This window comes from Papio anubis, chromosome 9 (assembly GCF_008728515.1).
Source record: "Papio anubis isolate 15944 chromosome 9, Panubis1.0, whole genome shotgun sequence".
NCBI classification, from domain to species: Eukaryota; Metazoa; Chordata; class Mammalia; order Primates; family Cercopithecidae; genus Papio; species Papio anubis.
This window is the reverse complement of record NC_044984.1, coordinates 95,972,484-95,997,004: the sequence shown is the minus strand read 5'-3', so window position 1 is coordinate 95,997,004 and position 24,521 is coordinate 95,972,484. Positions and strand designations below refer to the sequence as shown.

At 37.9% G+C, this 24,521-nt stretch overlaps 1 protein-coding gene across 9 annotated transcripts in view; it reads right to left on the bottom strand.

Annotated features, from left to right (window-relative positions):
* The window catches only part of MYBPC1 (myosin binding protein C1), an 87,565-nt gene that overhangs the window by 18,545 nt on the left and 44,499 nt on the right, over positions 1-24,521 (bottom strand). For 8 of the 9 annotated variants that reach the window (XM_003907033.4, XM_003907032.4, XM_009181525.3 and 5 more), the window contains 12 exons: positions 20,165-20,331; positions 17,946-18,078; positions 15,872-15,996; positions 14,599-14,704; positions 13,459-13,625; positions 11,499-11,661; positions 10,104-10,210; positions 9,640-9,773; positions 7,960-8,119; positions 6,532-6,636; positions 5,002-5,190; positions 4,003-4,137 (listed from right to left, as the gene is read on the bottom strand). In XM_003907033.4, coding sequence (XP_003907082.1) covers positions 4,003-4,137; positions 5,002-5,190; positions 6,532-6,636; positions 7,960-8,119; positions 9,640-9,773; positions 10,104-10,210; positions 11,499-11,661; positions 13,459-13,625; positions 14,599-14,704; positions 15,872-15,996; positions 17,946-18,078; positions 20,165-20,331 — 1,691 coding nt within the window. Of the gene's footprint in view, positions 1-766; positions 821-4,002; positions 4,138-5,001; positions 5,191-6,531; positions 6,637-7,959; positions 8,120-9,639; positions 9,774-10,103; positions 10,211-11,498; positions 11,662-13,458; positions 13,626-14,598; positions 14,705-15,871; positions 15,997-17,945; positions 18,079-20,164; positions 20,332-24,521 lie in introns of all 9 variants that reach the window. The other variant, XM_031650703.1, reaches the window with a different exon arrangement.

Genomic DNA, 24,521 nt, shown 5'->3' with positions numbered 1-24,521 from the left:
TTAAATAAAAAACAGCCTAAAATAGCTAACATAAATAATAGGAAAAATAAACTATAAGCTTCTGCTGTTTCTGAAAAACCTCTTATTCAGCACGAAGGCATCCTGAATAATAGTAACTGTCCATAAGAAGTTTGTAACAGTTTTATTCCAATTTAGTTTTATAATGATTCATGCAATCATGATTGCTAGCCATCTATACACATTAAAGTTCAGAAAAACAGGAAAAGGCTATCCTTATGAATGAGAGACACTGACCTTTATAGTCATATCATACATTTTTATCTTGGTTGATTTACTGTTGTAAGACACTAACATGGGTATAGAGAACCTGATCATATTTACTCACATTGATGAAGAGAAAAAGCTTATATCACAAAGACAAAACACAGTTCATGGGCTGATACCTCAGAAGGAGTTGGTAAAATTCTAACCTTGCAACCAAAATCGAATTTTAAAAAGTTTTTGGCAGCTTGTGTACAAGAGAATTTTAACCCTGCATTCAGGCCTTACAAATGTTTCAGCATCTAAAAGTTAGTATGCATTTTGCCCACAGGAAGAAAGAAGACTTCGACCCCACATTATTAACTCACTGCTCCCTCTCCCCCAACTCTAAGGATCTGTCTCTCTCTCTCTCTCTCTCTCTCTCTCTCTGTGTGTGTGTGTGTGTGTGTGTGTGTGGTGAGTATACTTCATGCTTGGTCATTCAATATTCCCAGAAACATTATAATATAGTAAGAAAATTTGAGAGCTTCACGGAATACTTTACCTGGCAGATCATACGCAGCCTCCCCATTTTCATCAGACTGTTTTGCTGACGTACCTTTGAGAATCCGTCATTAAAATTAATTAAAGACACCCACTTTCACACCAGAAGAATATCGTATCAGCAGTCAGCATTCTCTGTTAGTAAAGTATGCAAAGTGTGCAAAGAGATTTGTCCTCAGAGCAGTGACGGAAGAGACCAAACGGTGTTAGGGGGGTTCCTCAGGAGAGCACAGCCTGCTCTGTGCAGACTGTGGCTTCTGTCCTGAGGCACCTGCCACAGAGAAGAGGAGAGAAAAGAAAAGAGTAGAGGAGAAAGGAGGCTGGGATACCTCCAGCAGTGAGAAGAAGAGATAGAGAAGAACAAAGCAAGACCCTGAAGAAAACAGAGGAGCAGGTCCTGGAATCTGCAGAGGAGCAGCGCACAGTGAGACAGTCTATCCCTGTTCCTGTCTCTGCCACCCCAGCAGGGGAGGATTCTCTTGGGTCCCCAGGAAACACAGTGCTCCCACAGTGGGGCTCCCTCATTCAAGACTGGGAGTGCAGGCCCTTGGGATAAGGCCAGCCCTGTTTTACCAGGGCCCAAGTTCTGAATAGAATTGGAGGCTGCCCCAGCAGCTAAAGAGGGAACATTGTCATGTTCCCATGACAATGAACTCTGTCAAGAAAACAAATTGAGCCTGCCCGGGTCCCTGCATCCCACATGGGTGACTCACAGGGTGGTCTTGGGCATACCCCACTGGTTTGAGATGATGACTTTCTCGGTATCAGGAGAGGAGTGGGGGCATCGGGGGCTGGACTGGCTGTCCATTGGAAACTTTGCCTCTCTCTTGTTCTAACCCTACCAGGATTATCAAGGAGAAGGGCAGGCAGCTAGAATATCCTGGCAGCTAGGAAGGCATGTGGAGAATAAAAATTCCTTATGTCTTTGAAAAAGAGACCATCTTTAAACAAATGGTCTGCTTGGGAGCTTCTGGGTTGGTATTTTCAGAGTCAAGAGACAGTGGATGAGAAAGTGAAAATAAGAGACTCAGAAAACATGCACAGAAGAGTGAAGAACTAGTAAAAGAGACACTTTCAAGAGAAAACAGGACAAAACAAGACCAGAGGGGGAACAAAAGTAGTCCATCTCTTCACATTGGAACCACTTTAATTGGGGAAACACAGACAAAGAAGATGGCATCCCAGGGGATGGGCAAGGAATTTGTAAGTTATTTAACACGTGAGGAGAATTTTTAAGAAAGGAAAGAACAAACTTGAGTGCAGAAAGAAAACAAAGAAGAGTAAAATATTGCAGGCATTAAAAAAATAACAAAACAAAAACGAGAGAAAGGCAGAGTCCAAAACAACACACGATCTTATAAAACGAAGAATTCTCTTACAGAATAGAACCTGACGTCTCTAAAAGCATTAAACACTATAGAAAATTAGTCTGGAGGACAATAGCCATTAAAAGAGAATGAAGAGTCGGCAGCCACATAAAGAAAATAAGAAAAGACTGCAAAGAGAAAGAGATACACATTGTGAGAGAACTCCCATAGAAAGCTAATTCCAAAACATTACTCAGCAAAATATATACATAATGACTGTGTACATATACATATGTATTCACGGGTATACATATGTATCTACACAGACCACACGCAAAATTATGTAAAATACACTTCATTGTATTTTATCTAAGGTGGGTAACATCAAAATGACAGCCATCTATCATTTTGCTGTATCTTCTTACTTTTTAAACCTATCAGAAAGAAAAGAGTAAAGAATTTGCTCGATTCATACATACACAAAAGGTTTATGCTCAAAGGCCACATCTCACATAAGATTGGGATATTCTGCTGGCTGGACAATATAAAAAGCAGAATGGAGTGCTCATGACTTTTTTAAATGGGGCGGGGGGATGGAAGAGGAATAAACTGAAGTGCTCAAGAATTTACTTGTTGCATTAGTGACACTACCCCTTCCCTTGCTGGGTTAACCCTGGGAAGTTTCTGACCACGTTTCCACTGCTTTTGGTTAATGGCTTTTTAAATCCTGGAGAAACCAATCATAGGACTCTGTGTGTGGAGCAGGCGCAAGAGGGATTGAGGGGTATCAGGGTACTTCATTGTCCCTCTCCTCTTCTTCCCTCCAGAACAGAGGTGAGCATTTCCACAGGTGTCCCAATCCAGGCACCCGGGATTTCTTTTTCAGTAGTTTTCTCTTCATAGGAAGTTTCTTCTCCATAGTGAGTTTCCTCCAGGGGAGGTGCACTTGTGTTCACATTCCTGATTTCCTGAATGTGCTTCGTAACCTCCTTCCTTCATTTGGAGGATCTATGTTAAAGTTTGGTGTCCAAAGAGTTTTCTTGGAGGTGAAGTATTGGGCTATTGTTTGTGGAGTTTGAACAAGTTTCCTGGGTGATTCTTTACCTACCATCATCTAGAATGGAAACCAAGTCTAGAGCCATTTTCAAATGTCATCCCTTTCTAGTTATGGCAAATAAGAAACCAAGAAACACAACAGGATTTTGGTAAGTTTCACATTCTTTTGGTTTTCAGGTAATTCTGGCCCATACTTTCTTCTGTCATTTTTTCTTTTGCTATTATTTCTATCAGTGATTTTAAAAATTTATGACCTTGTTTCTCTTCCCCTCCTAAATTAAACTGATTACATTTTTATATCCCCAACTCCTGAGATAACTTACTGCTACATATTGAACTTATTTCTTATATGCTTGAGGATTTAACGCTGCTTCCTTTAAAACTAAGAGTGGTTCTTAATTCATCTTATTTTTAGATGAAGGCAGGTGATGATCACTAGACAAATACATAGTCTCCCTTTATTACCCAAAATAGGCCACTCTTTTGATAGTTAACTTCGGCTCAGTATAGGTTTTAGAATTTCCAACTGGCTTCATCATAACTAGACTTTTATATTGCTGTGGTGCAATTCAATTCCGCCAGTTTAAGAAGAGGAAGTCCCCAAAGTTTTGTTACAATCTCTTCCTCCCATGTCTTAGTTCAATTATGGTGTCCAATCTGGCAGCCTAGTCAAGGTATTTTTGAGATATCAATTTATAAGCACCGAGTACTAAAAAAGGGTTTAGTTTGTATACATCTCAGAAGGATGATATTTGGTTTGATCTTATTTTCGTAGGAAGGTGATGCATTCTCAACAAAGAGAGACAAAAGAAAGGGAAGGGACATATTTCACCTATTGATGACAGTATTTGTTTTATCTACTGGTTGTACTTACATCCTTCAAAGCAATACTCTAGCACATAGCCATCTAAACCTGCTGCACCAATCTGGTCTGGGGGACGCCACTTCATCGTGACAGTCGTGTCAGTGACAGAGTCCACAGCCAGAAGAGTAGGAGGGCTTGTTACAGCTTAAAGATAAGAGAGACAGAAAAGAATAAAGTATTTACTACACAGCTATAGTGCAGGAACTGTGATAAAATCAATGGGGACACAAATAAAAATAGACACAAAAGCCCTACATCTTAATGAAATTCAATTAAGACACTTTGAGCATGGTTGTGTGCAAGGCAAAGATCTAATCAATGTGAGAATTTTGGAAATGCTGTCATGTGTTTTTTCCAAATTGAGAAGCTGGTGTGGGAAGCTGGGAGGCCCAAGGAAGTTGAAGAAGGCAAGGTTTGGGATCTAATGATCTAGAGTAATTTTAGTGCAAACTCTTGTATTACATTTTCTTTCCATTGAAAAAAATACCTCATTGCCATAAATAATGGAGATGTCTTTTTTTTTTTTTTGCCTTCACTGAACTAACTTTTTTGATTTAATAGATAACATTTAAGGTGTGACCGTAAAGCAAAGAGACCAGTTTCCAAGTGTAGCCTGTTGAACTGACCTCAATTTGTTTCAGTGATAGTTGTTTGCAATAAGCTGGGTTATATTAATAGGCTAATACCTTCAGAAGGGCAAATGGAGAGTAGTCATATGTCCATGGACTCAGCAACATGCTTTCAGTGGGGAATGGCAACCAGAGCCACCCACAGTTGGCAATGGAATTATGGTAATGAATTTCAGGGCCTATGTTATAAAGCTATTCAACTTAACCTAACCTACTTTTTAATTTCTTAGACACATAAAATTGTCCCTAACTGTTTCAAGCTCCTGCCACCTACCACTCTAAGAAGCGTCCAGGCGTGTTCCAGCTAGGCATCAGAGAGAAAGCAGTCATACTCTGGGGCAATGATGCTCATGACAAAGACTCATCTCTCTTGACTTACCCAAAGGAACAAAAGGCCTGGAGGGCATACTGGGCTTGGAGATGCCGATGGCATTGACTGCAAAGATGCGGACCTCATAGGCCACACCTTCAATCATCTTCTTGGGCTCAAAAGTTGTTTCTTTGCAGAGATCAAAATTCAGCCTCATCCACCTGGAGCTTTGTTTCTTCTTCCTCTCAATAAAATATCCTGCAGGTATGCAAAATGAAAACTCAGGTTTTTCCTTGGTCTCTGAAAATAAACTTTGTCAGATATTAGAAGTCCTTAAAATTTTGCATTTTGTCATCAATCTATGTGAAATAGTCATACGTGTATGTAAATATTTTTAACCTACCTTATTCCAAGAGAATATAAATATTAATATAAAATATAGATGAAAATAATGGGACTAAGAAATTAAAATTGTACTATAAAGAAAAGAAAAATGGATCACACATAAGTCAACCATAGCAACTTAGTCACTGTAGGTGAACAATATAATCAGGCTTCATGTGGATTCTGACTCTGGAGTCCCAGCAAGGAAGATAGAAGGGGAAATATTAGGTAGGAGTCTCATTGGTGGCAAGGCTCTCATGCATGGGAGGAAGCAAATGCTTCTAAGCATTTACATCTTTTTTCTTTCTTTCTTTCTTAACAACCTTTCTTTGTTTTCTTTCTTTCTTTTTTTTTCTGCTCTTTCTTTCTCCTTTCATGCTTTCCTTTCTTTCCCTCCCACTCCCCTCCCACTTCCATGCTTCCTTTCCTTATTTCAGCCTTCCTTCCTTCCTTCCCCGCCTCCCCTTTTCTTCCTTCCTTTCTTTCTCTCTCTCTCTCTCTTTTTTCTTCTCTTTCTTTCTTTCTTTCTTTCTTTCTTTCTTTCTTTCTTTCCTTTCTTTTCTTTCTCTTTCTTTCTTTCTTTTTTTTTTTTTTTTTTTTTTGACAGAGTGTCACTCTGTTGCCAGACTGGAGTGCGGTGGTGTGATCTTGGCTCCTGCAGCCTTCATGCCCCGTCAAGTGATCGCTCACGCCTCAGCCTCCAGGTAGCGAGTAGCTGGGACTGTGCCTGTGCCAATAATTTTTGTACTTTAATAGAGGTGGGGTTTTTCTGTGTTATTGGGGCTGGTCTTGAATTCCTGGCTTCAAGTGATCCACCCACCTAGGCCTCCCAAAGTGCTGGGATTACAGGTATGAGCCACCACGCTCAGCGTAATTATTTAATTCTAAAAGACATTTCTTCATAGACAAAATCATGTAGAATCAGACATTCACTGGCTAGGATAGTGGAAGTTAGCCTTATGGTTGCCTCAAAATTAGTGTGTATAAATGTCAAACAAAAAAGAAAACCAGCAATCAGATGATATTCATCAGAGTTATTTAAATCTCTAGTAATTACAGAGCATCTCAACATATATATTTCATTTTGAATGCATAAAGTCACAGTAAAATAGGTTTTCTTCTAAAAGCAATATTTTAAAATGTGCTGTGTACTAAGATGCGTAAAGAGGACACAGCTGTACTGGCAGTTACACAGACTAACCAACAAGCAGTTACCTAGGATTGGAGACCCTCCATCGTAAGCAGGAGGCTCCCACTTCATGATACACCAGTCATCTCCCACCTCTGTCACAGTCGGTGCCACTGGAGGATCAGGGAGGTCTGTGGCAGACAAAAAATAGGATAAAGTAAAATAAGGAAGAGGGAGTAGAAAAAAAAGTTAATAGGAAAATACGTTTCTTGGTGATAATCATAGAAACTGTTATTTCCGAGACTTTTCCATGTTTATTGAATTATGCTTATGATATGGTTTGGCCATGTCCCCATCCAAATCTCATCTTGAATTGTAGCTCCCATAATTCCCACATGTTGTGGGAGGGACCTGGAGGGAGAGAATTGAATCATCGGGGCAGTTTCCTACATACTGTTCTCATGATAGTGAGTAAGTCTCAAGGGATCTGATGGTTTTATAAGGGGAAACCCCTTTGGCTTGGTTCTCATTCTCTCTCTCTTGCCTGCTGCCATGTAAGACATGGCTTTCACCTTCCACCATGATTGTGAGGCTTCCCCTGCTACAAGGAACTGTGAGTCCATTAGACCTCTTTTTCTTTATAAATTACCCAGTCTCTAGTAGGCCTTTATCAGCAACATGAAAACAGACTAATACAAGTTAGTAACTAATTTGGGCAAAACTTTGTGCTCAATATGGGATAAGGGAAGATAAGTCCACCCCTCACCCCAAATAAGAATAATGATATCTCAAACCAGTGTCCCAGCATTACAGAATAAGCCCCATGTGAAACCCAAAACTCTCATTCCTTGCCTTGAAAAATGTTAACCAAGAAACTATTGTCTAAATGTTGAGTATGGTTGTTGTGGTAGTTGTAGTTGTTTTTAACTACAAAGTGAACTTCTAGCAGAACTGAATCAAGGAGTTTTACAAGACTCAAGATGTTGGCTGGTAGAAATCCAAGTCAGAAATGGCAAGTCACAGTATCTTGTAAGTATAGTTTGGTGTCTGATAAAAATGACCTTAGTTTTTGGTCAATTTGAAATATGTCATTTAAGGAGAAACTAAAGTGAGAAGAGAAGAGCATCAGACCTTGGAACAGTAGTAATCTGCTAGACTCATTTTACTCAGTTTTGAGACTTAGGAAAAATGCACTCAGATAGTTGTCTAAGGACCAAGGCAGAGCTTATCCCTCTGTAATGATTGTGATGTGGGAAGTTATTTAGCAATTGTGTTTCAGTGATGTTTAAAGGGCACCAAAAGGGAATATGACTTTGGAGAGCTAATGACCAGCAACCCCAAATGGCTGACTTTAGCTATTCTTCCTCCAATGATAAGTCCTCTAGGCAAGAAAAAAAAGAAGACAAAGGAAAGACAAAGGAAGGAAATGGAAGGGAAGGACAAAGAAGGAAAGTCTACTCTGAATCTTGACATGTCAACTTGATTCTAGAAGTGTGTTTACCTGGAGGACTTACCCACAACTTTAATCTTGATGCTTGCATGTGCCTCTCCAGCTTCGTTTTTCAGATTGATGTGGTAAACACCAGAGTCATCTCTTTCAGCTACGTCAATGACCAGAGTGCTGCTATCAGGGTAAGATTCTGCCCTTATCCGGCCACTGCCTTCCATAATAGCCTAAGAAGGAGAGAAACAAAATGTGGCATGATTTACACACAAAAAAGGGCTACTTCAGAGTGTCTTATAAATTGAGGAATTGAGCAGACTATACAGTGTAGACTGTATAGATTATATAGTATATTTGGCAGACTATATAGTGTAACTATATAGTGTTCATGCCTATTATATATTTTCTCAGTTTAATTCTTCCCCAAGTCTAATGACAAGGTGTTATTATACCATCTTACACATAAAGAAACTGAGACTTATCTTGCTCAAGGTCACACAGGTAGGAAGTAGCAGAATTGGGATTTGCTCCCAAAGCCCACTAGCCACCAACTTTCCCAAGAGAAAATTGGAGGGCTAAAAATACAAGTGCAGAAATGTCATTCTAGGAGAGGAGGCCCTGTCTATGAAATTAGAAACCCTCAAACTCCTATCAGCAACTAAATAATGATTTGTTCATTTTCTTAGATGTTTGGAAAATTTTAAAATACTGAAAAGGATTGAAGAAGGCTGCAAGGCCAATTTTCCACTTTCTTCTTCTAGCAAAAATATAAAAGAATAAACATCTAATTCCCAAAGTAAAGACAGAGTGAGGTTGAACCTCCTATTATATTTTCTTTCTTTTATTTTCTTTTTCTTCTATTTTTCACTTTTTTTTTTCTTCTTTCTTAAACGTGAAATTTAAAGCAGGATTACATTCTTCTGATTCCCAGGTGGTATCTTCTATAAGACAATAAATAGCCAATATACAAAGAGGAAAAAGAGAGAAGGTCAAAGTAATTTAGAATCTGGTTATTTGCCACTAACTACTAGGTAAACTCTCTACTCTTTTGTGTCTGTATTAGGACTCATAAGTCTTCAACAACCTAAGATTGTGATCACAGTAAGAATACCTGAAATAATTCTCTAATTCTTCTATTTTGTAATAGAACAAAATTTCCTCATATCAGCCAAATTCTAATGTCTTGCCTTTCTCCCCATCATTCACTTTGCCCCAGACATGCTGGCTTTCCTTCTGTTCCTCCAACACATCAGGCTCATTCTCTCCCCTTGGCCTTTGCACTTATAATTGCCTCCATATGGAAATCTCTTCTCTTTGATCTTCACATAACGGGTTCCTTGTTCTTCACAGAGGCTGCCATTGACTATGCAGTCATTTGTAATTGTATCATTCTCTTTTATTATCTTCTTGTACTTATTACTATCCAAAGTGACTTTGTTCATTTATTTAATAATTCATTTCCTTTTTCATCCCCCCAATTTCCATTAGAATAAAAATGAGGCTTTCTTCACTGTGCATCAAAACATGCTTTGCTACGTAATAGTCAGAAATACGAGAAGTCAATGAATGATGATCAGATTTGCCTGAAAATCAGTCATCTCTCTTTTTCAAAGGAATTACAACTGTACTGTACTGCTGTACATTTATGCGTTTTCTCCCTTCATCTGACTAATGGAGGGCAAGGGGTGGGGTAGGCAGTGTGTATGCATATGTGTGTGTGCATGTAACTGTGTGCAAGCATAAAACAAACCTTATCTGCCCGGCTCCAAATGGCTTTAGGAGGTGGTTCTCCACTGATGGGGATCTCAAGACGAAGCTTGCTTCCTGCAATCACTGTCACTGTATTGTCAGCATCAAGACCATCCAGGATGATCTTAGGAGGATCTAGAATATTCAGCATAGTCTTTGTTATCAGACGGTCATTTCTGTGTGAATATCTGCACTAATGTTTGGCTGTATGATGGTAGTAACCAATATTTTATCTGATCAAAAAGAATATGAGAGGTCAAGACAGTTGGTGCCTGGCACCTTGCAAAACCATTTTATTGTTGGTATAAGTTGGTATAAGTCACCAATCTTTCTGATTGGTAATTAATACCAATTGATGTATTTTTCCTTAAATATCACTTAGTTTTGAATATATTATAATTCCATGGTAAGCAAAAGCAAACAAAAAAGAACACAACTATGCAATGACTTATTTTATCTACTCACCAACAACATGAACTTTGGCAGGCAGAGTAACATTGTAGGCATCAGGTGCAAATACATAATCACCTTCATCTTCAATGAGGGCATTGGCTATGACTAACTTGTGTATCCTAAGGAAACAAGGAAAATGTATTTCTAAGACTGCAAAGATCTAGTTTATGTATGACCCAAACTGAAAAGACACTTGGCCTTTATCTGATTAACTTCTGTAGTGCAGGAGAGAGAGGAAGAAAGAGAGAGAGAGAGAAAGAGAGAGAGAGAGAATGAAGGAGAAGCCTTAATTATCCTATTTATTGATTCAAATTAAATCTTTATTTTGGACTATAAGGAATTATCTCCACAAATACAATCTGCTTATTGTATATGCAGAGTCTATTATTCTTTTTTTTAATCTCATAGCTTTAAAAAGTCTAAAATAGAACATATCAATAGTGCTATACTTTAAGATTCAAGAGATTGCCAAGAATAATCTTGATTTTGGCTTTATATTCCAAACCCTAAGAACAACAGCTCTTAACTTTATTGGGGTCACAAACCAGTGAATCTCTAATGGACACTATGAATCCTTTCTGTGTAAAAAGTATGTATTTTTATATACACAGAATTTTCTCACAATTTCACAGGAGTTATGGGGCTTCCTAAAGTTCATTTATGATATCCTAAAAGCCCATGAATTCAAAGTTAAACTCTTGCCTTAGATCTTTGCCAGATTCTAGGATATTATGCCCCCTACACAAATAAAGATTTGTGGGAAGGCATTGTGACACTTATTGGTTAGACATAGTTAATCCATTTGATCAGGTCCTCAATTAGAATTCAGTATTTTTCCTCTAAATTCATGTTGATTATTTATTTTAGAGACAGGGTCTCTCATTCTATTTCCCAGGCTGGAATGCAGTGGTGTGATCTCAGCTCACTTCAACCTCCCCCTACTGGGCTCAAGCCATCCTCCCACCTCCCAAGTAGGCCACCACGCCTACTAGGCCACCACGCCTGGCTAGTTTTTGTGTTTTTTGTAGAGACAAGGTTTTGCCACATAGCCCAGGAGCTCTTGAACTCCTGAGCTCAAGTGATCCGTCTGCCTCGGCCTCCCAAAGTGTTGGGACTATAGGCATCAGCCATGGTGCCTGGCCTCTAACTTCATGTTTAGATGGAAAAAGGGTCAATGGATTTTGAATAGACAAAGTACCGTAGTGTGAGGTACAGATACAGGATTATGAGTAGGACATGGTGTACAACAGAGAAATCACACCTTCTTGCTAGTTGGAAGCAAAGAATCAGGAATAGATGATCTCCCTATGGCTACCCTTCAAACACCCTCACCAAATATGTAATTTAGAAAACGGAGAAAGTAGAAAAGGGACCAAACCTCATTTGTGGATCACCTGACTCACTTACCTTCCCTTGTGAACCACCTTTAGACGGTCACTTTCCTGAACAGGTAGGCCATTTTTAGTCCATTTTCCTGTTATGTTTTCAGAGATTTCACACTTCAGGCAGATTTCTTTTCCAAGATTTACAGTCTGATCAGTCAGAGGTGTCAAAATCTTCAGAGGTTTCACTGTAGAAACGATAGACCATCACAAATGCAAGCCCAAACTCCCGACAGGCCAAGATGGCGGCATTTCACAACGGTATAGTGAGCTCTACTACAATGTTTGTTTTGAAAGTGAGAAGTTGTACCAATGCAATTAATATATTACGGGATAATTTCACATTTGATTATGTACAATTTCATTCCTTAGAAAAACTAGGTGAATGCAGAAAATTGCATCCAGCTGAAACGAGCCAGCAAGGAATGCACAAAATCCGCAGACTCACACCTCAAACATATATCAGCTACCTCAGTTCATCCATGTGATATAAGCCACACCCATTTACATCGGAGGTCACAACTACTCATCACATTTTGAATAATCCTCTTTCTACTGCTTCACAACAGTTCACAAGCCACAACACTTCCAGCATTACTTCTATAAGCAAATCTCAGGTCTTTTTCAACATTAAGTGCCATATTTGTTATAATATTTATCAACCATTTAGCATGTGTAAAACTGTGCTACTACTTTTAATTAGGTTATTATATTTTAAAAAACATGTCATTGACTGATATGGTTTGGCTGTGCCCCCACCCAAATCTCATCTTGAATTGTAATCCTCACATGTCATGGGAGGGACCCAGTGGGAGGTAATTGAATCATGAGGGCGGTTACCCCCATGCTGCTGTTCTCATGATAGTGAGTGAGTTCTCATGAGATCTGACAGTTTTATAAGGGACTTTTGCTCCTTTTGCTTGGCACTTCTCCTTGCTGCCGCCATGTGAAGAAGGACATATTTGCTTTCCCTTCTGCCATGATTGTAAGTTTCCTGAGGTCTCCCCAGCCATGCGGAACTGTGAGTCAATTGAACCTTTTTCCTTTATAAATTACCCAGTCATGGGTATGTCTTTATTAGCAGCATGAGAACGGACTAATAAACCAACAAAATTCTTGAGTGTTGTACCCATAATCCCATTTCCCCTACAAACCCTATGGTTTTTGTTGCATGATTTTGCATAGCGTAATTATTTTTAGAAATGCTCATGTTACATCATAGCAGAACAGATTGTAATTGCTTTAAATGGATACAAATATCAGATAAGGATCTGTCTATGGCTGAAAGACTTCTTGATGCTAAACTAAAATGACCACAGTTCCATAAAGCATAAGGAATGTATTGGGATTGATCCTGAATAATTCAATGATTATATGAACTGCAACTGGACTAAGCAATAGATACGGAAGTAAGATTTCTACTCTGTTTGTGACATCATCTTGAGATATTTGCTGTTTTAATTTTTATGACAAATTGGGAAAGATTCTGCCATTGCTAACTGACTAGGAGTAGAGGGCATTAAGGGAAGTATGTTAATTCTCTCATACCTCTGAAGCCTACTAGGAAATGAGCTCTTACAGTCTTCTCAACTGAACCCTTTTGGTTTGAATTACTTTCTTCTCATGTCAAGTGTAATTGCAGAGTGTTGAATGTTTATTTGATGAATAGCTAGCTAACATTATCAGGATATGACATAATATCTAAGTATTTATCCCCTATTTATATGGTCTTGGAATTATAACTTTTCTGGCAGGTGATTTTTATACTTTCTTCCTAATACTGGTGCTCTACTATTAAATTGAGTCGTGGTTCCTTCCTCAAAGACCCTGACTGATCTGACATAGACACTTAGCTAGAATGAAATCCATTTTACATACTTAAAATCACTGCAAATAGAAATCAAATAGAAACTTTTCTAAAACCAAATTAACACAACCATCATTAGTAAGCCCACTTAGAAGACATCTAAAGAAGTCTTACTTACAGTCAACAGTAAGTTTAGCAGATGATTGTCCTCCTGTAGTCATTACTGAATATTCTGCAGAATCAGCCTTTGTTGCTCCCTCTATGATCAAGAAGTGTTTCTTACCCTCAACTCTAATTCGGTATCTTGATTTTGGACCAGGGATAATCTCTTCACCATTCTTAAACCTGAATTAAAATATTAAAAAGATTTATAAAAGATCCTTCAGGAAAAATACGTTGTCGATCTTGCTTGTTGCAATATCCTGAAGAATTTCTGGCAGATATGAGACACACAAGAACTATTTATTGAATTAAAAAATGTACGAATCAATCTCTGTATCCATCAGTAGATTCATAATGTAACAAATACTGTCTACAAAATTGTGTTAAAAGAACACGAGCCACCTGTTCTCACTCAAGATGAATCAGGTGCAACTGCTGAGAGTGGATATTACCCACACGGAGGCTCTTGAAACACACTAGTAAGAATATCATTTAATGCACTTTAAAGATAACTATGATTCTCTATTAGAATGAACAATCTACACCATACCAATAACTACAAATCCTGCTGTGTAATTTACTGTACCTTTCAATGTAACATTTCATTTTAAGATTTAAAATTTCTAGTTTTTAATTTTAAGGTTACTCACAAGGAACCTGAGAAAACACTTCCCACCTAAGCAAAACAAATAAGCTCTTGTTTCTAGAAGCAATTGGTGATTCTCAGTCTAAATGTTTTTTCCCTGAGGTACTATGAGGATAAAGTGACTAGGGGTTACATGAAAAGAAAATATGTTTTTTCATGTAACTTGCCAATATGGCATAGTGAGAGGAAGCCTGCTATAAAGGTTAAGAGCATCCATAGCCTTGGGGTCAAACAGATTTGGGACAACTTGAATCATCCACTTAGTAGTAAGTACCCACATCCCTACATGCCTGCTCACATATATCTCTGGTTCTGTTTTCAGTCTCACGAGTGGAAAAACCCCAGTATGTTAGTATACTTTTATTTATCATCTCTACTAACTCAAATGAGGTGGAGATTCTTTTCAAAGGTTTAAAAGCCATTTGTCTTCCTGTCCTATCAACTATGATGGTCCAATTTTTTTTTTTTTTTGCCTATTAAAAATGGACAGACTTCATTAAGGCTATTTACCATTTTACATTGGCATCATCTTCAGACACCTCACATTCTAATTCCACTCTCTCCCCACAATAAGCAGTTGTATCTTCCAGCTGTTTGGTCACCATAATTGGAGGCTCTAGTACAAAAAGGGAAATCAGAATCATTAAATATCCAAAGGCTATCCCATGAACCCTGATTTGTTCACAGATGAAAAACCAACAGTAAGAAAGCAACATCTATGGTTGATATGGTGGTAACAGTAAGTGAGGTTTTTGTTTTTGTTTTTGTTCTTGTTTTGAGACAGAGTCTCACTCTGTTGTCCAGGCTGGGGTGCAGTGGCGTGATCTTGGCTCAATGCAACCTCCACCTCCCGGGTTCAAGTGATTCTCCTGCCTCAGCCTCCTGAGTAGCTGGGATTACAGGTGCCCGCCACAACATCCAACTAATTTTTGTATTTTTAGTAGAGACGGGATTTTATCACATTGACCAAGCTGGTCTTGAACTCCTGACCTCAAGTGATCATGTGCCTTGGCCTCCCAAAGTACTAGTATTACAGACATGAGCCACTATGCCTGGCTGTGAGTTTTCTTTCTTTTTCTTTTTTTTTTTTTCCAATGTCTGTTCTTGGCAAAATAAATAGCAGGCAACCCTGGGTAAATTCTCCCAATTTTTTCATAAAATCTCCAAGTCAAATAAATTATTACTTTCAAGAACAAACAAAACATATATCAAATATTATTCTTTTAGCAAAGAAGATACTAAGTGCTAGACATTTCTGATGAAGGAGAATATATAAAACTCAAATCTTTGATCCTAGTTCCAGATGAATGACAGAGATCTCAGAGTTGTCTGTAATCAGAAGGCCTCATAAAGAAAATAAGGAAGACATAGCTTCATTCACACCCTCCAGCTCTTTTCACAATGTCTTAGTAAATGATAATTTTCAGTGTGCTTGGTGCCAACCACTTATTAATGACGCTGGTTTCAAGAGAAACCTATGTGTGATCAATTGAGTGTGTGAAACAGGGATTATTCAGTAAAATCTGTTGGGTTTCAAAGCTATAACTAGAATAATTATTTTTGCAAAATAGTGCTTGACTTGAGTCAAAATCATGAGGCATTTGTACTCAGCAGGTTTCCTTTCTCCCCTCTGCTGTTCTAGTCTTCAACAAACCAGAAGACTCATTAGGATCCATAATAGCTGCCAGTGTAGAGGAGCCTCAGTTGCTTTCACTTTGATCATTATCCCTGGGAGAAGGAGCCTACAGCTCCTGGTGATCACAATAAGAGATTTCATTTTTACCTCTTACGAAGAGCTCAGTGGAGCATTTCTCATCACCGGCTGTCACATAATACTCCGAATCATCTGTCATCTGACAGTTATTGATAAACAGGATTCTCTGGCATCCTTTGTGTTCAAAGATGTATCTGTTTTGAACAGGAGGAAAATAAACAGAGTCTGTGAATGTGATTTTATTCTTTTCTTTATTTCCAGCAAATTTGGCTTATAATTTGGTAATGTTTGAAAGTCAAGGATCTATTTCTTGAGACAGGGTCTTGCTCTGTTGCACAGGCAGGAGTGCAGTGGTGCAAACATAGCTAATTGGAGCCTCGACATCCTGGGCTCAAGTGATCCTCCTGCCTCAGCCTCCCATGTGGCTGGGACCACAGGTGTGGGCCATTAGGCCCAGCTAATTTATTTTTTGTAAGACTGAGTCTCACCATCTTGCCCAGGCTGGTCTCAAACTCCTGGGTTCAAGCGTTCCTGCCTCAGCTTCCCAAAGTGTTGGGATTACAGGCATGAGCCATCGTGCCCAGCAGGGATATAATTTTGATCTGCTCTTTAGGTATCATATCTTACACAGTTTAACATCAAACCAAAAAAAAAAATTTTATCTTTATAATGCATAATATATAAGCATATTTATAGATACTATTTAATTTCCATTATAATTTTTTTTACATAAGGTTTTTATTTCAAATAAAAATCAGTACTCACAAATTTGCTATTTAATTTTTTTAACCCACTGTTGGAAGATAAAGTTGGCTGAGGTTGTGAGATTTTTAACTCTGTACATTCTTTAACTGACCAATTCATGTGCTTTATAGGTGGGTAGAAACTTGATCTTATTCATTGATATATGAATAAGATCTATTCATTGCCTATCCCAGTGGTATAGTAGATTCCCTTGGGTGAATAAATGATTATACAATTTAAGAAATAATGTGATATAATCACAAACACACGCAGCAGTTCTGTCGAATGTGATGTTCTCTTAGATGAGCTTAAGAACTGGTGCTATCATACAGTTACATCTACTAAGAAAGAATGTGAGTATTTGGAAACAAACTAGAAGCCAAGAAGATTGTAAAATGTAATCTGTGATCTGTATTATGGAGGAGCACATTATGGGATTAAAATAGACTAGAAAATAACTGCTTTGGGAATTTCTCAAATTGAAGCCTTCAAAAACAAGATATTTAAAAATATTTTCTACATGAAGATAACCAATTAAAATTATGTTTTTGGTAAATTCAGGCCATCTTCAAGAGATTTTTACACCAGATATAAATGTTATCATCACAAAGTCACTCTTGTGGCATGACCACATTAAGAATTGGAAGCCACCTAATTGTACTCCAGAAGTAACAGCTTTCCAGGATTAACGTCTTTTATAAATGTACACGTGGCTCCTGTTAACCTAAAAAAATATATTGGAGTTGAAAATCTCTCAGACTGAGGAGGATCTCTGTAAAGTAGTTTTATAATAGACTGGAGATACCATCAGACGTCAGGGATTAGTCTGTCTTTAGTCTGTCTCCATTTGCAAGAAGGCCAAAAAATAATGAAACACAGGCTTAGACCCACATTTTGTTTTATCTCAACATTAAAGAGTTCCTTTTAGATGCAATATTGCAAGTGCTCAGAACAGTACTTGAATTGAAAATAGAAGGTATTCACCCATTATTAAATATAGTTGTTATTTTGGAAAAGCAAAAGTCATCTAATTATAAGATGTGATTCCCAGGTGGCACATCAAATATGGATTGCAAGTTATTTTTCAATTTTATTTTTTAAAATTGGGAGAAATTTGGCAATACTCTGAAATAATCACATATAACCTGTAGCAACACAAAACCATAATTGGAAAACACTTTAGTTTTACAGAATTAAACATAAAACAAGGTTTAGTTTACACAGAACTATCATGTTTCCATAATAAGTAAAGTGTGACTTAAATGTTTACTCTCTCTCCATATGATTTTGTATTATGAAAATATAACTAAATATCCTTTTATTCTCAGAAAAGTAGGTCAAACTACTATTTGATTAATTTACTGTAGAGCTATTACTGATTTTTGCAAAGCCCACTTACTTGGTACTGGGTCGAATTTCTTGACCATTTTTATACCATTTCACCTCCAACTTTGGATCTGCCAGCTCCACCATAAACCTCACTCTGCCTCCTTTGTCAACCTGATATGCAGGATCAAGAATTTTTGCGAAAGCTGATAGAATAGAAGAAACAAAAGTATGTTAATATATGTATACATATGCTATGGATTTAAGTAGTCAATACATGTAGGAGAACCTAAAAACAAATGAAAAAAGGAATCTCAAAGAAGAAAAAAATCAGAAAGCTTCCAAATTATCCTTTATATTTCAAACACTGTGTTGACTTATATACAATAAGATGATTTAAATTGAAAAGAGAATCCACACGTTTCTGGAAGAAACATGAGAAAAGAATCATTGAAGAAGCTTTAAAAATGCCCTAATTCTTCAGGGAATGTGCACTATAAAACGTCCAAATGAAAGTGAACTTTAAAAACATGCTGGGGCTGGGCATGGTGGCTCACACCTGTAATCCCAACACTTTGGAAGGCTGAGGCGGGCAGATCACTTGAGGCCAGGAGATCAAAACCAGCCTGGCCAACATGGGGAAACCGTGTCTCTTCTAAAAATACAAAAATTAGCGGGGTGTGGTGGTGCGTGCCTGTAATTCCAGCTACTCAGGAGGCTGAGGCACGAGAGTCACTTGAATCTCGTAGGCAGAGGTCACAGTGAGCTGAGATCATGCCACTGCACACTCCAGCCTGGGTGACAGAATGCGACCTTGTTTCAAAAAAATAAAAATAAAAGAACATGCTTATTCTTCCAGCACAATTACTATTAGTGTCATTGGCCTTCTTTCTGCACTTCTTGTATGTCACAGATGGTTTTTTAAATAATAGAATTTATAAGATAAATTCAGTGATTCGTATTAAATCGAATGTCTTTGACTAATTGAAACAGTAGGCTTACCAAAGTTTTTTATACTGTGGTAACTTGCCCAAATAGTGGCATTTTAAAAACACCCCTTGCACATACGTGTAGGAACCCAGGATTTCCAAAGATTTTAAATAACATAGAACACAGCAATTTAAAAAAAAAAAAAAAAGTTGTCTTTGAAAGGTCCTAAATAAAGAGAGTTAACTTCTTTAATTTAATAAGTTTTTTTTTCCTGGTTTTTAAAAGATAATCATTTTCATTTAGCAGTTTGGAAAATACAAATGTGAAATGCTTCATGTTGTCATACTTGTATTTCCATCATTCCAACCTTATTATACTATTGTTTAGGTAAGCTTGCTGTCCCATATTTTAACAAGTTAAAATAAACCCTAGCTTTTAAAAAAGCTATCTACCACACATGTTAAGAGATGAATTCAGAGCTAAGTGATAACAATAACAAAGTTCAGCCTGGGGAAAAGAGATGTCAGCTGGCTCTCCCCTGTAGCATGCACACACCTCTCAAAAATATAACATCAAGAGTTCTGGGATAGTGGGAATGGCTGAACTCCATAAACTAAAAAAATACACCCTTCTACATTTCTCTGGGGCCATTTCTCAACCAGTTTCCAGGAAGATCAGAAATAAAGGTCAGATTTTTTAAAAGAGGTGGTAAAAATCTTTAAATTCTATTTGAACATTAACAAAATAATAATATTAGGATTGATATATTACTAACCTGATGTGTCATAAAACTCATAACCAATAATGACCAAGTACAGGAAGCTTCGAAGAGCTCATGGTCAGTGTAAAATGCATTCCTTTCTCTTTCTTTAAAATTTCCACTTTAAAAAGGTATTTCAGATCACAACAGACTGGACCCATTTCAGATCCCCACGGAGCTGCTTATTGGTTTTACAAAACATTTTGCTAACCATGCTGGGTGTAAGAAAGTGAACTCTCCACACGCATCAAGTGGGTGGAAGAAAAGGATGGTGAAAGAGTCCACTCTGCTTAAGTAAAAATCAAGAATTTGACAGTGAGAGGGGATGTGGAGGCTGGAGAAAGGGGGCCGCTAAGAAATTCGCAGTAACAGCGGGGGTAATGTACTATTACATTCTACGTTGTGTTTGGACCATGAATCTCCTGTTACCTTGAACCTTCAGGAGCTGTCCGCCAAGACGACCGTAACCCCTGCACGCCTACCCAGGCCCACTCCCACCCCCGCGGGAGACTGGAAAGGGCGTGGGATGGGGTTCACGGTCAAGTCTTTCGAACCCTGCCACGCTCCTCGGCCCCGCTGCCACGTCCCCCGGGCGCGCTCACCTGCGCTCTTCTTCTCCACCCTGCGCATGCGCTTGAGGCGCTTGAGCATGCCGCGCAGGTCGGTGATTCCATACTGGAAGGCGATCTTCTCGTATTCACTGGGTTTCGCGTTCTTCAGCAACTCCCACACGTCCACCTCGGGTTCTTCCTCCTGCTGCTTCACCTCCCTAACCGGGGAGAACCATGGTCTAGTTTAGTAGCTGCACTGGCCCTTAGAGACCAGGAAGGTCGAGGTATGATTCTGCTTTTTCAGTTCAGTGTAAAAAAGCTCTGTTTAAAGCCTGAGTACTTGAAGCCCAGAAGTCAAGTCTTGCCTTGCTGGAATGGAAGTCTTAGGGAAACTTGCAGGTAGTAGAAGATCAAATGTGTGCCCTTATAGTAACACCTCTCGTTTTCCTAGTTAATAAAAGCAATTTTAGGGGGAGTAGAGGACATCAGGAAATAGCCTAAAAATATATGTTACTTATTTTCAAATTTAAAGTCTAATTAGAAGATGGGATTTTGAGAAACAACAGTTTTCATCTAAGATATGGATATTGAATTATTGAAAATTGGACTAGAACTAAAAGGTTTAGATTTGGCCTATGGAATAAAAATGATCTCTTTCTATTTTCTTTGATGTACATGCCCTAGCTAAATATGGAGACAGTACAAATACATTATTTCAAACATTTGGATTTTGCAAATAGCATTTTCCCTACCATATTAGTAACTGAATACATTAACCATTTTTTACCTTTTTTAAAATACAAAAAGAAAAAGAAACTGCCATGAGTTTTTTGTTTGTTTTTCACATAGTGTTTATGGATACTGATGGTTTTTTAATTTTTTTTTTTTCCTAAATTGGCAGGGGGAAAGGAGACTGGGTTTAAAAAATTTTCTTACATTTCATCTTAAAGTACTGTCTTGAATGTTTTTTGGAAGCAAATTTGGTATGAGTTATAAAAATATAAATGTTAAACTGTGGAACAAATGGTTTAGGGCACCATGAACAAGGGGAAAGTAACTTCTTAGGGTGCATATCAAAATTATGACCCCAACTTTTGATCATTGACTACAGAACACATAAAGAACATATATGACTTTAAAAAATAAGATTTAAGATTTACACTTGCCTTCCTTTCTTTTAAAAGCATAACATAAAAGTAAAACTCAGAAATAAACACTCTTTTGGAAAACAGGCTTAGTATAAACAAATTGGTTTCCTTCATTGAATAAATAATCCTGATTTTGTTTATGTTTACATGACTGTTTTTATCAGGTTAATTTGGAAATGTTACAATGACTGCTTACCATAATGCTGGTTTGGATATGATTTTCTGGAAAACTGGTCAAACATCTTATACATCAGTGTGAAAATGAATTCATGCTATCATGTTAGGGAATGATGGGTTACATCTGTTTGCATTGTCATATTCATTACACCTGTTTCAGAGTGCCTTCTTCTTTTTTTTTTTTTTTTTTTTTTCCTTTAAGACAGAGTCTCACTCTGTTGCCCAGGTTGGAGTGAAGTGGCATGATCTCAGCTCACTGCAACCTCTGCCTCTTGGGTTCTAACGAGCCTCCTGCCTCAGCCTCCCAAGTAGCTGGGATTACAGGTGTGCGCCACCACACCCAGTTAATTTTTGTATTTTTAGTAGAGATGGGATTTCACCATGTTGGCCAGGCTGGTCTCAAACTCGTGACCTCAACTGGTCCATCCACCTCAGCATCCCAAAGTGCTGACCACCACACCCAGCCCGGAATGTCATCTTTATACTCATGTGTACTTTGAAAAGGAAATACTGGGTTGTAATCATGGATAAAAATATGCAGGGGAGGGGAGGAGATTATAAATATTAACATAGAGTTTAGGGTGGCATTAAGCAAGGATGACATCTAAATATCTAACTTCCATTTTACATTGTCATGTAAGTTTTTTTTGCCCAGTGGGTTAGGGGGACACTGAGGCAGAACTCCTGGAAAATGGAGGGAAGTGAAAGGTCACTGGTCTCTCCAATAATCTTGATGGGAAGGACTAGACAACACCATTAGCAAAATGTGCCTCTTAAAAACTCAAGACACAAGCATTATCTTCATCTCACTGATAATAGCTACATCCTTTATTAACATGGGAAAATCGAAAAGCTTAAGAAAATTGTCCTGAAATTGGAATATTGGTAATAATTTGCCAGATCCACTAAATCTACTTCCTGGAAACAGTAAACACTTCAAATACATCCTTTAAATATTTTAGTAGGAAGTCTAGGAGAATCGCAATTATGATGTATATGTATAGGCCGGTGAGGTGGCTCAGTCTTGTAATCCCAGCACTTTAGGAGGCTGATATGGGAAGATTACTTGGGCTCAGGAGTTCGAAACCAGCCTGGGCAACATGGTGAAACCCTGTCTCCACCAAAAATACAAAAATTAGCTGGGCATGGTGGCGCATGCCTGTCATCCCAGCTACTTAGGCTGAAGTGGAAGGATTGCTTGAGCCCAGGAGGTCGAGGCTGCAGTGAGCACTCCAGCCTGGGTGACAAAGTGAGACCCTGTCTCAAAGAAAAACCCAAAAAAGATGTATATGCATATTCATATGTATATCTTTTCTGTGGGGTGTTCCCTCAATCTAATTTATTAGTGCTCTATTTTTGTCACATTCGAGCCTAAATATAGTCCTCAGACTATAAAATTATACTATACTGGATTATGTTAAATTTCTATTTGAACCATGAAGAATTGCATATATACATTACATACTTCAGGTATCCTCCTGACATTGGCAGAGGATTTAAAGATATCAAGCTAGATATAATTAAAACAGCTAACAAGAGGCACATGTCATTGAGTCCTACATAGATCCATGAGGGGAATATTTATATGAAGGAAACCAGTAATAAAGATGATAATTTTGAGTGTGATTTCCTGAGTCAGTTTTGTTGATAGGTTTATAAAACCAATCATCCTCACCATTTTTCATTAAAATGCCAGGATACTCTCCACTCTATCACATACTTAGTCGTATCAAATTTCATATAAGAACACCAATGACCTCTTGCCTATTCCTTCCTTTTCTTTCCATTACTTAATTGTATCTCAATTAAGTATCTCAATATAGAGAAGCATCTATCTTGTACTGAAATGTGAGGTCAAGGCTCTCACCTTCAGCATTTCCTTAATGCACCTGGAACATATCTTTAGTTACTTACCATGGTGGCTGCACATGACCCTGTCTGCATGGCTATGTTAAGTTACAGTGAGGAGAAAAAGCCACATTTCTGTAGGCACTTCTGATTCTTTTCCAAGCCTCGGGATAGACCTGTATAATGCTCATGGTATTTTCATCTACATCAAAATTTCAATAACTTGGTGATCCTAGTGAAGAGTAAACAGTTATAGAAATTTCATGTAGAATACAACTTACAAGTATTTATACAGGTCAATTCCTATAACAGGATGCTGCCCAAAAGATTTAATCTGATGTAGCTAATGTCTATTTGAAGTAAGCTGGCTTTGTTCAGAGCAGGATGATCTTTCGTTGTACAGAGATGTTGGTTTTAATCATATATATATATTTTTTTTCTCGTGGGGATTTTGGCACACACACTTGGAGGAGTAGAAATGGTAACCATGTGTCATTACCGCAATGAAAACACAGGCAACTCACTAATTAGTAGGAGAACACAATGAGTTCTAAAGTTATATTAGTGGATTAGCACAGTATACTAACAGAACATAACATAGCCTTATATTAACAACAATCTAATTATGAATGAAAATCTTAAGTAGGGGATAAGAGAAAATGAGAACTGAAGACGCATTGGCTGCCCATTAAGTGATTTTTAAATTTTGTCATTTTGACCATGTAATTAGATTTATTTTATTCTGGAATTACTGGTTGAAAAAGTCCGTTCTTTTTTCTTTCTTTTTTTCCTTTTTAATCAGAGCATGGTGCTTAATACTCTATCACATTTTTGTTGATTGATTGTGTGTGTGTTTGTGTGTTGTCTCCTTATGAATATAAACTATGTTAGAGAAAATGACACATTTCCTTAGAGGAGGTGCATATTTATTTGCCACCTACTGTGAACCAAGCTTTTTACACTTAATTTAATGTGCACAATAATTCTATTAAGTAGCATTTATTCTTCACATTTCCAGGTGTGAAATCCAAGTCTCAGAGGGGTCAAATATTTGACCAAAGTCACATAATTAGTAAATGGTAGAGTTGAGACTCAATTCCATGTTTTTACCACTGTTTTTCCTCCCACAAAATTGTATCTATCCTTTTCTATGTGCCAGACACTGGATTTCTTTTCCTCACATCAGTAGCATTATATTCTACACAAAGATAGTGTTTAGTATTTTCCTGAATGAG